The sequence below is a fragment of the Trichoplusia ni genome, chromosome 27 (assembly GCF_003590095.1).
Source record: "Trichoplusia ni isolate ovarian cell line Hi5 chromosome 27, tn1, whole genome shotgun sequence".
Taxonomy (NCBI): domain Eukaryota; kingdom Metazoa; phylum Arthropoda; class Insecta; order Lepidoptera; family Noctuidae; genus Trichoplusia; species Trichoplusia ni.
Window position 1 is genome coordinate 2,816,279 of NC_039504.1, and position 13,998 is coordinate 2,830,276.

General features: G+C 35.0%; 2 protein-coding genes across 3 annotated transcripts in view; one reads left to right on the forward strand and one right to left on the reverse strand.

Moving 5' to 3' along the window:
- LOC113505864 (axoneme-associated protein mst101(2)-like) overlaps positions 1 to 13,998 on the reverse strand; it is a 149,910-nt gene that overhangs the window by 122,503 nt on the left and 13,409 nt on the right. For both annotated transcript variants that reach the window (XM_026888707.1, XM_026888706.1), the window contains exons 2-4: positions 12,702 to 13,245; positions 10,134 to 10,247; positions 8,896 to 8,982 (exon numbers count right to left, since the gene is read on the reverse strand). In XM_026888707.1, the coding sequence (XP_026744508.1) occupies positions 8,896 to 8,982; positions 10,134 to 10,247; positions 12,702 to 13,094 (594 nt within the window). In that variant the 5' untranslated portion in view covers positions 13,095 to 13,245. The remainder of the gene's footprint in view (positions 1 to 8,895; positions 8,983 to 10,133; positions 10,248 to 12,701; positions 13,246 to 13,998) is intronic.
- Positions 10,343 to 12,599, forward strand: LOC113505865. The gene is made up of 3 exons (XM_026888709.1): positions 10,343 to 11,999; positions 12,084 to 12,433; positions 12,504 to 12,599. Exons 1-3 carry the CDS (start codon positions 10,749 to 10,751, stop codon positions 12,532 to 12,534), a joined length of 1,632 nt encoding a protein of 543 aa, XP_026744510.1. The 5' UTR covers positions 10,343 to 10,748; the 3' UTR covers positions 12,535 to 12,599.

Genomic DNA, 13,998 nt, shown 5'->3' on the forward strand with positions numbered 1-13,998 from the left:
ATGTCTTAAAAAGATTTTTATACCTAGACTACTCTATACTTTCACCTCATGTTTGAAGCGGTATTTTTTAAATTGAATGTTCGCATGCAAAACGCGAAAATGCCGATACACATGAGAAATATTGTTCATTAAAATTGTTCAAATCGTGATTGGTAGTAAAATGTTTGTGATAACTCAACTGTATACGTGCTGTAATCATGGAACGATTTTGATTTGATCTCATCTAATTCAATCATTTGAAATATAATATTTGTTGGCCATAGCTGAACGTCTTTGTTTACATGTTTCACCAAACTAGGGTTTTTATGAACTACCTATCAGCTTCCCACATGGATTTCCAAAAGAGACAACCTTGAACTCATTTTGGCACATGACTCAAGCAAATCTATTAAGTAAGCTATATGACTATCAATCCATAAAAGTAAATTAGAAAACATAAGATAAAGGACCTGATCACAACAACTGTCTGTGGATGTTTGACTAGTCTATTGGTCTAGTGGTTTGTCACCCTGGCTGCTATACCGGAGGTCGTGGGTTCAATTCTCAGACAGGACAATGTTCGTGTGATAAGCACGATGATTTGTTCTCTATTTAGAAACATATAAGTATGTTTATAAGTTATATAAGTTTGCTTAGTTTGAGACTAGATGGCGTTGTGAAATATTATATTATTGTGATACAGGCATAGAAACAAATGCCGGTGCACTGTGGCCTTCAACTGAATGCATAGGATTTACATTTCACAGTCCGACTTCCCGGATATCATACCATCGAAGCTCTTTTCAACGTTGTACAAATAGTTCTCGGTAATGTAAGTCCGAGCAAGCGTGACTAGTGGTCAAACATTTCCTCCTCTAGTTAAAGTTATGTCACGTTTCCTATATCAAAACTTACTTTTACCAAATTCAACTGATTCGAATTTGATTGTAGTTTTTTATTTTTTTAGGAATACCAACGTTATTTTTATTGTAGCTCATAATTCGTTTGATTGTCTTTTAAGGAAACTTTGCATTTATATCGCTTGTGCAGCTAAAAAGTCTAGTTATTCATCTGTCTAAGATGTTGTTCGTTTTGTTGGACACGTTGGTGTCGATGCTGCGCTACGTGTTCTATCTCTGCGTATTAATCATTGTGACATTATATTTTTTCTTTTACTTGTAATGTTCCTTATAATTCAAATAATGTATGTTCTTTTCTTTTATCTTGTTTCAGATAACGTTTTATAATAGTTTTCATTACACTTAATGTGATGCATGACGAAGACGTTTGTTGTCATGATCTTTGGATGCCGTGTTACTAGGTTTTAAAAAAATACTGTAACGTTATCTGTGATATCCGTTCTATATTTATTTTAACTTTTGTTTGCAAGGAAATCATTTACCAAACATGTACTCAGATAAATATAATGTCACTTATGCACATCCTCACACAATTGACAAACAAAAACAGCGACCGGAACCATCAAGAAATGTTGACAACGTGCCACATTGCCAAGTTAAAACACAGATCATAATATTGAACGTAAGCATCCTTTAAGCTGCGGATCAATACGGCATCTTCAATGAATTTGTTTGTAAACACTTCCTTCATTCATGACAAATGTATCCAACAGGTTTCGTTGTTGATAAAGCGCTCATTTGTATATTTGAAAAGGGAAGTTAAATATAGTGCTTTTAAAGCGGCATTTTTATGAAACAGAAATGTATTCTTAATCATTGTATCCGCTGGTATCGTAGAAATTATCGGCGGTTTAATCTTACGCCTATTTTAAAAAGCGTATAGTGTATATAATCACAATAATAATTCAACGTCAACACTTAACCGTAACACTTAACCACTTAACACTTAACACTTAACACTTAACCGTTCGTAAATACTCATTCTCACTAAAATATAGCATTAATAAATTGTTAAATATGCCATAATGTGTGCCAATAAAGTTATGAAAGCAATTATCAGGACAGGTCGTAAGCCTTGCAAGCACAAAAAGAAAGTTCTTTAAAAGACATTGTGAACGAGTGTAAAATATTATAGGTCTTATTTAGGTAATATTTAACGAATAAGTATTTTAATACCTTTCGGATATATTTTAATAACTTAAGAAGGTCAAATTGAACTGAAGGACAATTCTGTTGTCTTAAGCAATGAATGTTATGATAATGTGTTAAAAAATCTGTAATATTTCAGTGCCTGTAGCTAGGCGACGTAAGAATATTTATTAAACACTTAAAATGCGACGTTAATTAGGGCACCGCTTTCTATAAGTGGAAAGAAATACATAAATTACTAAATAAGTTGTCCATATTTCTAAACATAATGTTTTAACGATAAGATGAAGAATGTATTTTTGTCGTGACAATTTGTCTGCTTACAAACCTGTCAAGTAGCTATTAAAAAGGATTGTAACACATTAAAAGTTGTAAGTACTTACTAAGGAGGTAAAATCGAAACTGTTTATGGTTTAAAAGAAATGACTCACGGAATTTCTGGTAGACCTCTTTTTTGAGGTTATTTATTTAGCTTTGGGTAAAACTGACTAAGGCACTATTTATTTTCTAATGTCAATTGAACTCATTGATGTTCCCTTTCATTAAAAAATACATTCATTAAAAATTGGTGAAACGGAAAATGTTACAAACGAGCAAACGTGAAATGGTCTTAAATAAAATATCAAAGAATAATAAATTATACCAAACAAACAGAGATCGTATCTTCGGGATTGCTAACTTAACCTTACCTGACTGCACTTTATCCTAGACAAACTAATTAAACTCAGAGTTACATGACTACACCTGAACTTCGACCATCCTTCGATAGATCTCCAAGACATAATCTCGGCTATTGATCTTTACCCTCTCATACCCATACCGCCTTGTCATGACTTATGGCTACACGAAAGGAAATGGCAAAACCAATTACAATACATTTGTAAGTCCCCACGACAACAGAAACAGGTTTCAATTAATCTTGAATAATACTTTTAATGTAGCATTTTTTTGCTGACTGAATGATATGTTGAACTCAAAATTCCGGCTTTTTGGCTCTCGAAAAATCGTCTGTTAAATTTCCGGTCAATTCTGGATTGGTTCTCTTTTTACTTCTAAATTTAAAAGTTGTCAATCCCTCAAGCCAGTTCGTTAGAGTTTTAAAGTTATTGGTCGGTCTTAGCTCTATTTACTGATTTTTTACCAACTTCACTGGTTCATATCTTCCATTTATTTCATTTTAAAATAAGATTTTTACAACTTAATATTTAATTAAAGATGACGCGAAATAAAACCTCTATCTCAAACAATCTCTGACGATTGTTTTACGACTTATGACAGGTTACGACTAAAAACTTCATCTAGTAGCGATGTATTAACGGAATCTATTCAGAAAGAGGGTCAATCAAACATAACGACACAACAGCGTACAACAGTCACAGTGTACACTTAAAAAAGATTTACAGTTGGTTAAGGTGGGTTGTGAAAACCTGCAAATACATAATCTCATTATGCATGGCACTGCAGCGCTTACAATATTTCGAATAAGAAATAAGCGAAGAACCAAGAACTCAATCAAGTATTAGACGTAACCCAAATAATGAGTAGCGTTTAATAAATACGTGTAAATTAATAGATGTTTATTCATGCGATGAAGGCCTTAATTACAATGTTTATAGGAACGCAAGGTGGATGAAATACCAATATTTTTTTCAATTATTGTTAACAATATAATGCTGACACCGTCTACTATTTTGGTAACCTACTTTTTTTTATTTCTACTTTACATTTTTTATAAGTTTTGGATGAAATAATGCTTAAGCGGTTTAAATTAATTGACAGCAGCTGCTAGTTGTAGCGAGTACTCGCAAATACGCTGAAGAAACCGTTAAACTCGATAATAACATAGTTTCCTGTCATGAATGTACCGGTGTTCCACGATAACACACACGATACGATTCTTTCGGGTTTTTCAGTTGCTATTTCAATTGATTCGTGGCTTTTGATAATGACTGTTTGGCGTTCGTTAATTAACTCGTACGCGTACCAAATGTTTTGCTATTTCACGTTCTCATTCACCGATCATTCCAAATATTTATATTATCTCTGTAATATATTCATTAGATTCAATGACCGATATTGTCAAACAACAAAGACGGCTAGAATAAAAATATTCACACACTTTGCTGTTAATGACCATTTCATATGCTAATATCATATCTAGACAATTGTAACAGAATCTCTTTTAAAGATGGACTTTCTCCGGTTACCTACTAACTTTATAACTAGTTAAATATAATAAAACGGCCACTTACAGCGATAGAAAGTAAATCCGAAATACGAAGTCCACAGGTTAGATCACGACTCTAGGTGCACAGTCACAGAGTTATTATAAAATTATAATTATTCAATAATTACACTTATCACAATCGTCACAAAAATACACTTTTGAGAATTGAAATTGAAGCGCACACAGCGGTTACGGAACGTTATAATTTAAACTGAACGCGGGATAACAAGCTTGACAGTTGATCCAAGATGGCCGCCACGCGTGCGCACTCCGCCGCTACTCGGATCGGTCTGGCGACCCCGTCTGCACTTAACGCTCTGCGATGCGCGACCACACGAATCCATGATAATGAGACGGTTTTTTATGACGATCCCGCATAGTTATAAGTGGTGTACCCTTTGAATTACAGTAAGCCGTGTGTGGCCCACTAACTAAACACTTCATTTAGGGTTAACCAAACAAACTAGCTTTGATAAGAAACTGTCTAATTATTCAAAATATGTAGAGCACTGAGTAAAAAAACAATAATAGTAACAAATTCTCAATTACAAGTAACTGTACGTATAAAACTGATCAAATACCACTTTACAAACGTCAATTTATAGTCGCAGTTATAGGACCCAGTTCAATTAGGGATTCCCGACCAAGCCCCTGGCGAGCCTACAGTCTTTATTCCTTCGCATAACTCGTCGGTCCGAACAGGTTGCCATAAAGCTGGTCACCCTACTGTCTGGCTTCAACCCTTTGTTATGGTATATCTTTATGTTGTATTCACTACACATTCTTTAGTTGAGGGTTTGAGACATTATTAAAGTACATAGCGCGACTGTTCACCCTTATGAAGGGGCTCTACATAAGTCGCACAGACTTCGAATTCAGGATATTTAAAAATTAAATTTAGGTTTGGAATGTATAAGTAAGAACGGCTTAGTAAAATTATCTTTGAAATATTTTATTTTTTCTTGACGTACTTTTTAAAAACAAAACCTTTTTAGGTAAATTAAAAATCACTGGATTGCTTGAGAAAACTGAACAAAAGTTAAATAAACCATCCTTTCCTATTATATACGTGCAAAATTGTCATTGTATATGTAACACAGGTACGTAAAAGTGACATCATATAACCTACTAATTATCACGAATGTTCATGTCACACCTATGTTTTTAAGGCGTAATAATTAAAGCTGTTCTCATTACCATGCAAAATTAAAAAAAAACTCTAGTGTAGTAGGTATATCCGCTGGTAAAAAAGAAACAATTTCGATCAAACCCGTTATTTATCGTGACAAAACTATACGCTCTACATTAAAATTATAGCTCTACAACAATTAAAAAGTCTACAACACAATAACTGCTATAGCAATCACCAAAAAGGTTTAATACCTCAACGGTACCTTCTTACAAACACAAAAAGTAACAACATAATCTTCAATACCTTACGATACGCAATAATAGATAAAAGACGCGGGAAGTAACTCGTTTGTATGAACTGTTACATTTTATGAAAAAACGTGAGCACGCGACACTGCTGCCTCCTAACTGTATAATGTTCAATACTGTTGTGGACTTGCGTTTAGGTGCCGGGTTCTGTATACATTTTGTGGCTAATCTTTGTTATGTATTTTATAATAGAAGTGCAACAGAAAACATGTAATAATTACGGCACTAAATTACAAATGGCAGCACGATGTTTTGTTTATAGAATCAGTCAAACACAGTTTAAATATTTTTAAAAATAGAACTTACAAATACAGGCACAGAGTTTTATATGTTGACCTTTTCACTGACTGTAAGTTCGCAAATAAATGACATTTAAAAGTAACAAAGAAGATATAGAGCTAGAAGTGTTCTATAGGATTTCCATATTTTAACGGAACTCAAAAATGCGTATCACAACTTACTGTGAATGGAGCAATAAAACTTTATGACCGTAAACTGTGTTCGTATTAAACGAAGAACTGTAAAGAAGGTACTAGAACCATGTGCAGAGAGATTAAAAATAATATGATACACTTGTTGCATAAATATTATAATATAAATATTAAAGGCCTTTGTTACGGTTCTCTGTAAACCAAATCAATATAAGTCCGCAACTCATGCAAAGACTCTCGATTCAATTAAAAAGCAAAAGCGCAAACCCTATGAATTCTAAAATACAATTTTCAATTTCAAAACATTCTCTAACGTAAGAATGACAAATCAAATAGACAGCAAGCATTGCCAACAGGTCGGCAAAGTCTAACAAACAAATGAAATTGCAAAACAATAAGCCAAAACTATAAATCCCAGCATTTCAACAGTTCAATAATTCAGATAATACCTAGGGATCTACCACTGTAACTTAAAATAAGCCAATTGCATTTGTGGAAGCGAGACAGATTAGTAAAAGCTATAGAACGGCATCTCTCTTCCCCAGCCACAATATTCTTATTCTTAAAGACGCTGGTAGAGTCCCTGAGAGTTTGCGAATATAGAAACTATCTAAGAAAGGCTATCTAAATTGCAATCACATCTAGTTCCATGAAAAAACGTAAGTTTATATTCGCGAGTACGTAAATACTTGAAATGATAAGATTTAGTTCTCTTTACGAGCTGAAAAGCGTGAGAAAACTAACAATAAAATACGGGCAGGCAGGATATCTTGTACCTACTAAACTTACTACATAAACTTTTTGTAACAGGACAAATGCTTTTGGATTCTGTCCGTGATACCGAGGAGAATAAAGATTGTATCAAGTTACTCATAAACCATGTAAAGATGAAGACCTTATAATTTTAAACACTCGTACTCAATAACTACTATGATACAGACTTGTGCGAAGGTGCTCTACATTCGACAAAGAAACGTTTTTAATTCCCTTTTCTGTTTTTAAATGCCTTTTGTTAAATAGCCTGTTTTCTATGTAATATTTAATAAGTATAACGTTCATGATAAGACAAAGATCAAGAGCAAAAAACAATAGAGCTTTAACACACCTCTACATTCTCGTAACCCAGCAAATCGCCTGAATCAAAGCATTCATCTTAAATCTTACAAAATCCCAAGCAATACAAATCGTACACCGTCTTCAATTTATAAGGACTTTCGAATACAGCAGTCATAAAACTCCACTTACTCCACAAAGTGCGGTCATTAAGGCAGAAATTCAGAAATTTCATACATTCTTTACATGAGTTATATCGGAGGCACTCCCTGCCATAATCGTTAGCCCACGGCGCTCTCCCACGCTTCAGAAGGCTCGCGTGCTAACACTACTGATTGCGTATGAAGTTCTTTTTTAATAACTATACTTAATTCAAATAATTTTCGAAGAATACTAGCTGTTGCCCGCGACTTCGTTCCCGTGGGTAGAACACATAAGTTATGATTTATCCCTGCTCGGTTTTTTTCACATTTTCCATTGTATCTTAGCTCCTATTACTCACAGCGAGACGGTTTATAGCCTAAAGCCTTCCTCTTTGAATGGTCTATTCAACACAAAAACAATTTTTCAATTTGGACCAGTAGTTCCTGCGATTAGCGCGTTCAAACAAACAAACAAACTCTTCAGCTTTATATATTAGTATAGATTAGTATAGACCATCGCTCTACCTTGCTGTATCTAAACTATCCTCGCCACCCAAACGCATACATAGATACAGTTGAATTAAATACATTAAGATAATAAATAAAATGTTAAAACAGACAATGGGTTGTCTGTTTAGGTAATTAATAGTATGACTAACTATCATTTGATGTTTGCTAAGAAAATTTCATGAATACCAAAGAGACGCGGTAAAGTCTTTATTCAGCATAAAAACGGAATTATCATCATTCAGGCACCTTTCTAAAATTATGGATAAAAAAAAACATTATTTCATAATAATTCTATAAGAATTATAAAATAGCCTACCTTTCTTTCAACTTGAGTGAATTCCATAACTTGACTCTACGCCTCATTCAATATTATCGTAACTTTATTAATTTATATCACAAAGGCTAACTCAGCTTGAACCTAATACGAGTGTTTGAGAGCAAGTAGCCGGCGGCCACTGGCACTGTTCGTTATATTCCCACGGGAACACCCACAGGCTACCTGAACGTTGTAATTATCTTAAAGTAAATCTTTAAACCATTTAATCGTAGACTGGATATACTTGTAACTAAGGATGAAATATTAAAATATGTGCGTCTTTGATTTGTAAATATGTATGTACTACAGCAGATAGGAAATCGTCTACTAATTTAATGATTAAATAAGTTTTTTTTTTTTGGTTTTTATAAAAAAATATTAGTTGCTCTACATTTTTTACTTTAATGGCTTTCCTTCTATTTCGAACAAAAATCCTGTACTTTGCATTAAAAAAAAATCTGTTCTAGTAACCTGTATTTATATTTTTTGTAAATCTACAAAATCAAGTTGCAACCACGAGATGCCTTGTTACTGCCGCAATTATTAGAGCAACGTTTCGCGTTCGACCGCGAGTTATCCGACTCTCTTAGTCTCGCAGTGTGCCAACAGATGGCGCACTTAAAGTGTGTAATGCGTTATGTATAAATGCTGTTCTTCCAGGCTTTATAGACTGCTTTTTATAAATTAATATTTAATATTTATTAAAATAATTAAAATCTAAACATACCTGATCATTATGTTGAATGACTGCCGTCCGCGCTGCCTCTCTTTTCAGTTGTAGTATCACCCTTTCTTTCGATTTAATTTCCTCCAGCTGTGAACAATATTAATTATTGTTAGTAAACATATTTATACTTTGTAGGTTTTTAGTGCCATCACTATATTTAGTATAACTTCAGGAGTAATTCTCCAAAAATATTTTTAGAGTTGCGCCTGATTATATTGTTATGTTAATATGAGACTAGTTGCTACTGAATTTTTTAAAGGCGCCACTTTAAGACAATTGTAATTTTTAAGTTTGAACAGATATTCCCGAATAGATATAGGCCAATATAAAATATTTTTTTTATTAATTTAAAGTTTTAGTTATGTAAGTTTTAAATAAGACAACAAACCAACAACTGAGAAAAATCCCATTAACCAAAAACTACCTAAGTGTATTATTTGAACGATTTCGTATTACTGTATCGGGCTAGATTAACCAATTATTATAATAAGGTAAGACTATCTTAATATCAAACGCCTACAGACCTAGCCTAACATCTGCGGCTCTACAAACTAAATAGAGCTTAATAACATTACGAGCAAAGTAGAAAATCGTCTGTACGCTGACGAAGCTAATACTAGATTAAAATAACCTTAGATGTGCGGTATTATAAAAGGTCATTTGATCCAGAACAACGCAACTCTTGTGGGTTTCTTCACAACGTATTGTTTTAGTTCTGTTGTTTCCATTATGTTCTTACTTTGTTATAAACATCTGTATTGAAAATAAAAATAAAGTTACAAACTTCCGATTGAATAGTCACAATAAATACAATTGTGTTATTTTAAATTGTGATTATTATGATTAAAAACATGTGATATAATTGAGACAAATTGTTTTATGTGTATACTATGTAGTCAAAAACATATGCAACAAGCATAATACTGTAAGAAATAATCATAATCTAAATAATATTTATTAGTGACCAATTTTTACAGTTTACAGTGCAACGTGTCTAGGATTCGATCCCCACGTAGAACAAGCGATTGTGTGATCCAAGAATGCTTGTCCTAAGTCTGGGTGTCTTTTGTGCAGGTGACTTGAGTGTTTGTGAAGCCCCCAAAACGGCTAGCATTGGGGGCTTCGCACTCCTTAGTGCGAGAGTCTTGTTTAATAAACAAACTCAGTAGTCACTGAGGTGACTCACTAAAACTTACTAACTTTACCTCTTAACAATATAAGTATAAGATCATACTGACCAGTTTATGGCACTGTGCTCGTGCATCTCTTCGCGCGGCGTGCTCGAGCGCGCCGTGCTTCGCCGCTTGCGCGCGCAGCTCAGCCGCGCGAGCGCACTCCGCCGCTTGCGCGACCTGCGCACGAAAACAAGAAAAATACTTAGTGTAACGATTTAAAAGAGACAGAAACCATTTCACCAAGTACATTGGAAAATATAAATAATCTGAAATCTAAAAGTAAAAATCTGTCTAGGCAATCATAACAAAAAGTGAAGTCAAGTCAGTGTTAAAACTATGAAATTCTAACTAAACTACTATCCAAATCACAAGGGAATATTGCTTTCTCAGGATGATTAAAATCTTTCTTCATAAATTTTTCCACAAGAATTTAATAGCTCTAATCAAAAATTTTGTAGCGTCGTTAAGGTTCCAACACCAACAGCAGTTACGAACACAGAATGTCGACAATATTAAACGACAATATTTTCCTAGGCGGTAATTGACGTGCTTCTATTAAACACACAATGCATGATGACATACTCCGTAATGATTTAAAAGGCTCCATTAATATCCAAGTGACCTTAAACTCAGTTTTCGCCGCGACATCCAACACATCGAACGTTGATATTCATCAAAATGTTAATAATTCTAACATTTATTTTACTGTTCAACCAATCGCTAGGTCTGAATGAGTCCAATGCTCTGTTCCAGGAAGTATTTGAATACCACAAAGAGACCTCAGCAAAAGCAAATTTCGCTTACGAAGTAGTACAGATAATGTACAACTCCTTCCGCCAGTGGTTCTTTACGATCACCTTTTGCGAATTCACTTACTTCGAGAACAGAATTTTGAAGTATACAGAGACCTATGGGTATGGATACAACGTCATGCTCCTGAACGGTTGTCCAGATTCGAACGGAAGCTTTGTGAAGCCAAAATACAACAGACATGGCGAGACAGCCTACTTGGTGACCTCCAACGAACTGTCTATAGATGTCAGTGAGACCGTCATAAATACCCTGAAGAGAACCGGAGTCTTCAAACCCAGGAGCGCCGTCATATTCGTCATCAACACTCCCGTTGAACTAGACAAGTATTTTTACCACGCATTACGTAATCACTTCAAATTGTTATGGAGCACCAGCGTGACTAATTCCGTGTTGATTCTAAAAACGAATGAATTGAAAATGTATACTTACAATCCTTTCTTTCAAGAAGTCAAAGATATAACTTATGTTAAGGATGTCAGCCATTTGCTTTCTAAGCAGTACAATAACTTGTATGGATATGAACTGCGACTAAGCGTTTTCAAAAAAGTTTTCATATCGGATACTCCTGGGCCAGTGCGTTGTGACTCCAGACTAGCTAAAACAGTTATTCAGTTTTTGAATGCTTCTTGTTATGCGGTACCTCCAAGAGACGACAGTACCGTTGGTGATCTATTAGAAAATGGAACAGCGACCGGAGTAACTGCAGATCTGATGGATGGCTACACAGATCTCGAGCTAAACTCACGTATTCTGAAGAACACCTACTACGGCTACATTGAAACTACATATCCTCTGGTACAGGATGAATTATGTTTCATAGTCAAGAAATCAGAACTGCAATCGGCGTTCAAGACGACCATAAAACTAATATCGATGGAGTTGCTTTTACTCTTCTTCTTCACATTCACAGTTTTCCTGATAATAACTACTTTAGTACGAAAAGTTGAAAGGAACATTCTAAAAATTAACGACAATCAAACCATTGGAGCCATTTTGGTAGATCTGATAAAGTGTTTTATTAGGCAGACGGTCGATTTCAAATTCATGGGTCCGTTATTCAGATATCTCATCTTACTAATCCTAGTGTACTCACTGATCATCGACTGCGCGATTGACGTAAGTATTATTATTCAAACAGAATATCATGTTTCATTAACTAGACATAATAATTATTAAACAAATCTTTCTTATGATTTTCAGGGAATTATAACTTCTGCAATAACTTACCCACGATACAAGCCAGATATCAACACAATGGCTGAATTAGCGAAATCAAACTTAACTCTTGCTATCCACAACCGAGATCTTAACATTTTCAATAGCAGTCTTCCTCCAGGCTTCTATTCTTTTATAAAAGACCGAATCGTGACGTTCACTGATCAAAAAATAAAAGATTCTATTGATAATAGAGACTTTAAATATGCAATGCTGTTAAGAAAAACTGATTCTCAATATGTAAGTCGAAAACCTGCAAACATCTACCAAGGGAAGCCTTTGTTCTACACCATGCCTCAGTGTCCTTTACCATGTTTCATCGTGTACGGCCTAAGGTACGGAAGTCCTTATCTTCCTCGAATAAATTACATTTTGTATCACCTGATTCAGGGAGGCATTTTACAGTATTGGAGCAAAACAGAAGAGTTCGCCGTAGACCGCAATCGACTAGGCGGCGACAACAAAGACAAAAAACCTTTAACTATCACGAATCTACAAGAAATGTTTTATGTATTGTTGATCGGAGAGTTCATTAGCACTGTTGTTTTTGTCTTAGAAATATTGTTACACAAGCTTTCTAAAAATAAATAAATAACATATTACCTTGAGTTTTTCTTGAAGACCCTTGTTCGCTGACTTTAAAGACTGAATTTCTATCGTTAATTTCTTTAATTCTATTAATTTGCTCTCATATGTCTGTGAGTTCTCTGACGATTTGTCACATTTAGGTGTTCGTAGCTGTTTTTCTAGTAATTCTTCTTTTTTTCTGTATTCAGTCTTTAAGTTTCTGAGTGTGCTGTCGTGGCGGGCCTTTAGCGCTCGGACCTCGCTCCGCTCGACATCGAGCGACTTCTTCAAGGTCGTGTTCTCAAGCCTCAACCTTTCGACGAGGCCTTTCATCTTGTTCAAGAATGCTTCGTCGACGGTTCGCTTGTGCTCCTCGGCGGCTACGGCGGAGATCTGACTGCTGGTGGTCGAGGTGTCGGTGGACGCCATGTCTGAGCGTCCCCGGCGTCGTTATCTCTGTTCGGGAGGACGTCTCGAGCGTCCGCGGTCCTAAGCCTCGTACGTGTCGTACGGATCGCTTTGTTTTCGTTATTCGTATCGATTCGCTTGGTTTCTCTAGACCGGGGTCGTGTTGCCAATTCTGGAATGCAAAACATGTAATTTGGATTAGAGCCAATTCCATTGAAAATTAATGTTATGTTATTATTTCTGTGTTGGATTATTTTCGTATGTTACGACTTAGGGAAAGTCTAACTCACCAGGCTTTAGGTTTTAATAAACAGAGATACGTGAGGCATGTTTACAAGAGCACATGTTTCCATAAATTGTAAAATGTATTAGTTGCAGTGCTAACGCCGCGTGGAAGTAGGCCAGTGCGTTAACAACTATGTGGGCCGATAGCCAGCTAAGAATTAAACAGTAGTCTAGTAATCTTTTAATGTTCTCATTAAACGTTTGCGTGTACGATAATCTTTGTGTAAAGCGGAGCCGCCTTTGTCTAGTAATTAGTTACATTCAGTTTGTTTAGGTGTAATCTCGCTTCGTTATTTATTTAGAACGCTTCTATTTTAATTAACGACTGCAATTGGTACGACTTCTTTAAAGTAAATTGTGATTGTTGAGGTGAGATAAAACTGGTCTTTATTTTACAACTTTTTCACGTAAAAGTTCACGAGTATTTAATGTTTTCGTAACTAATGAAAATAACTTTCGAACACAGAATGTGCATTGCGCGTGAAAGCTGTTACTTGCGTTCAAAAGTAATGAGACTGGTCAGCATTAGCATTCGTTAATTTCATGCTTTTATGCATCTAGAATTTTAAAGAGATTTAAAGATTAATTATCATCAATATTTTGAAACAGGTAACACAAGAACGTGTATGAGGCAAGTTTT

Excerpts from the sequence above, each read along its gene's own strand:
- LOC113505865 (XM_026888709.1), top strand. The coding sequence starts at position 10,749 with ATGTTAATAATTCTAACATTTATTTTACTGTTCAACCAATCGCTAGGT. Across the intron at positions 12,000-12,083 it reads TCATCGACTGCGCGATTGAC|GGAATTATAACTTCTGCAAT; the intron begins GTAAGTATTATT and ends TATGATTTTCAG. Across the intron at positions 12,434-12,503 it reads TTCATCGTGTACGGCCTAAG|TATTGGAGCAAAACAGAAGA; the intron begins GTACGGAAGTCC and ends GGCATTTTACAG.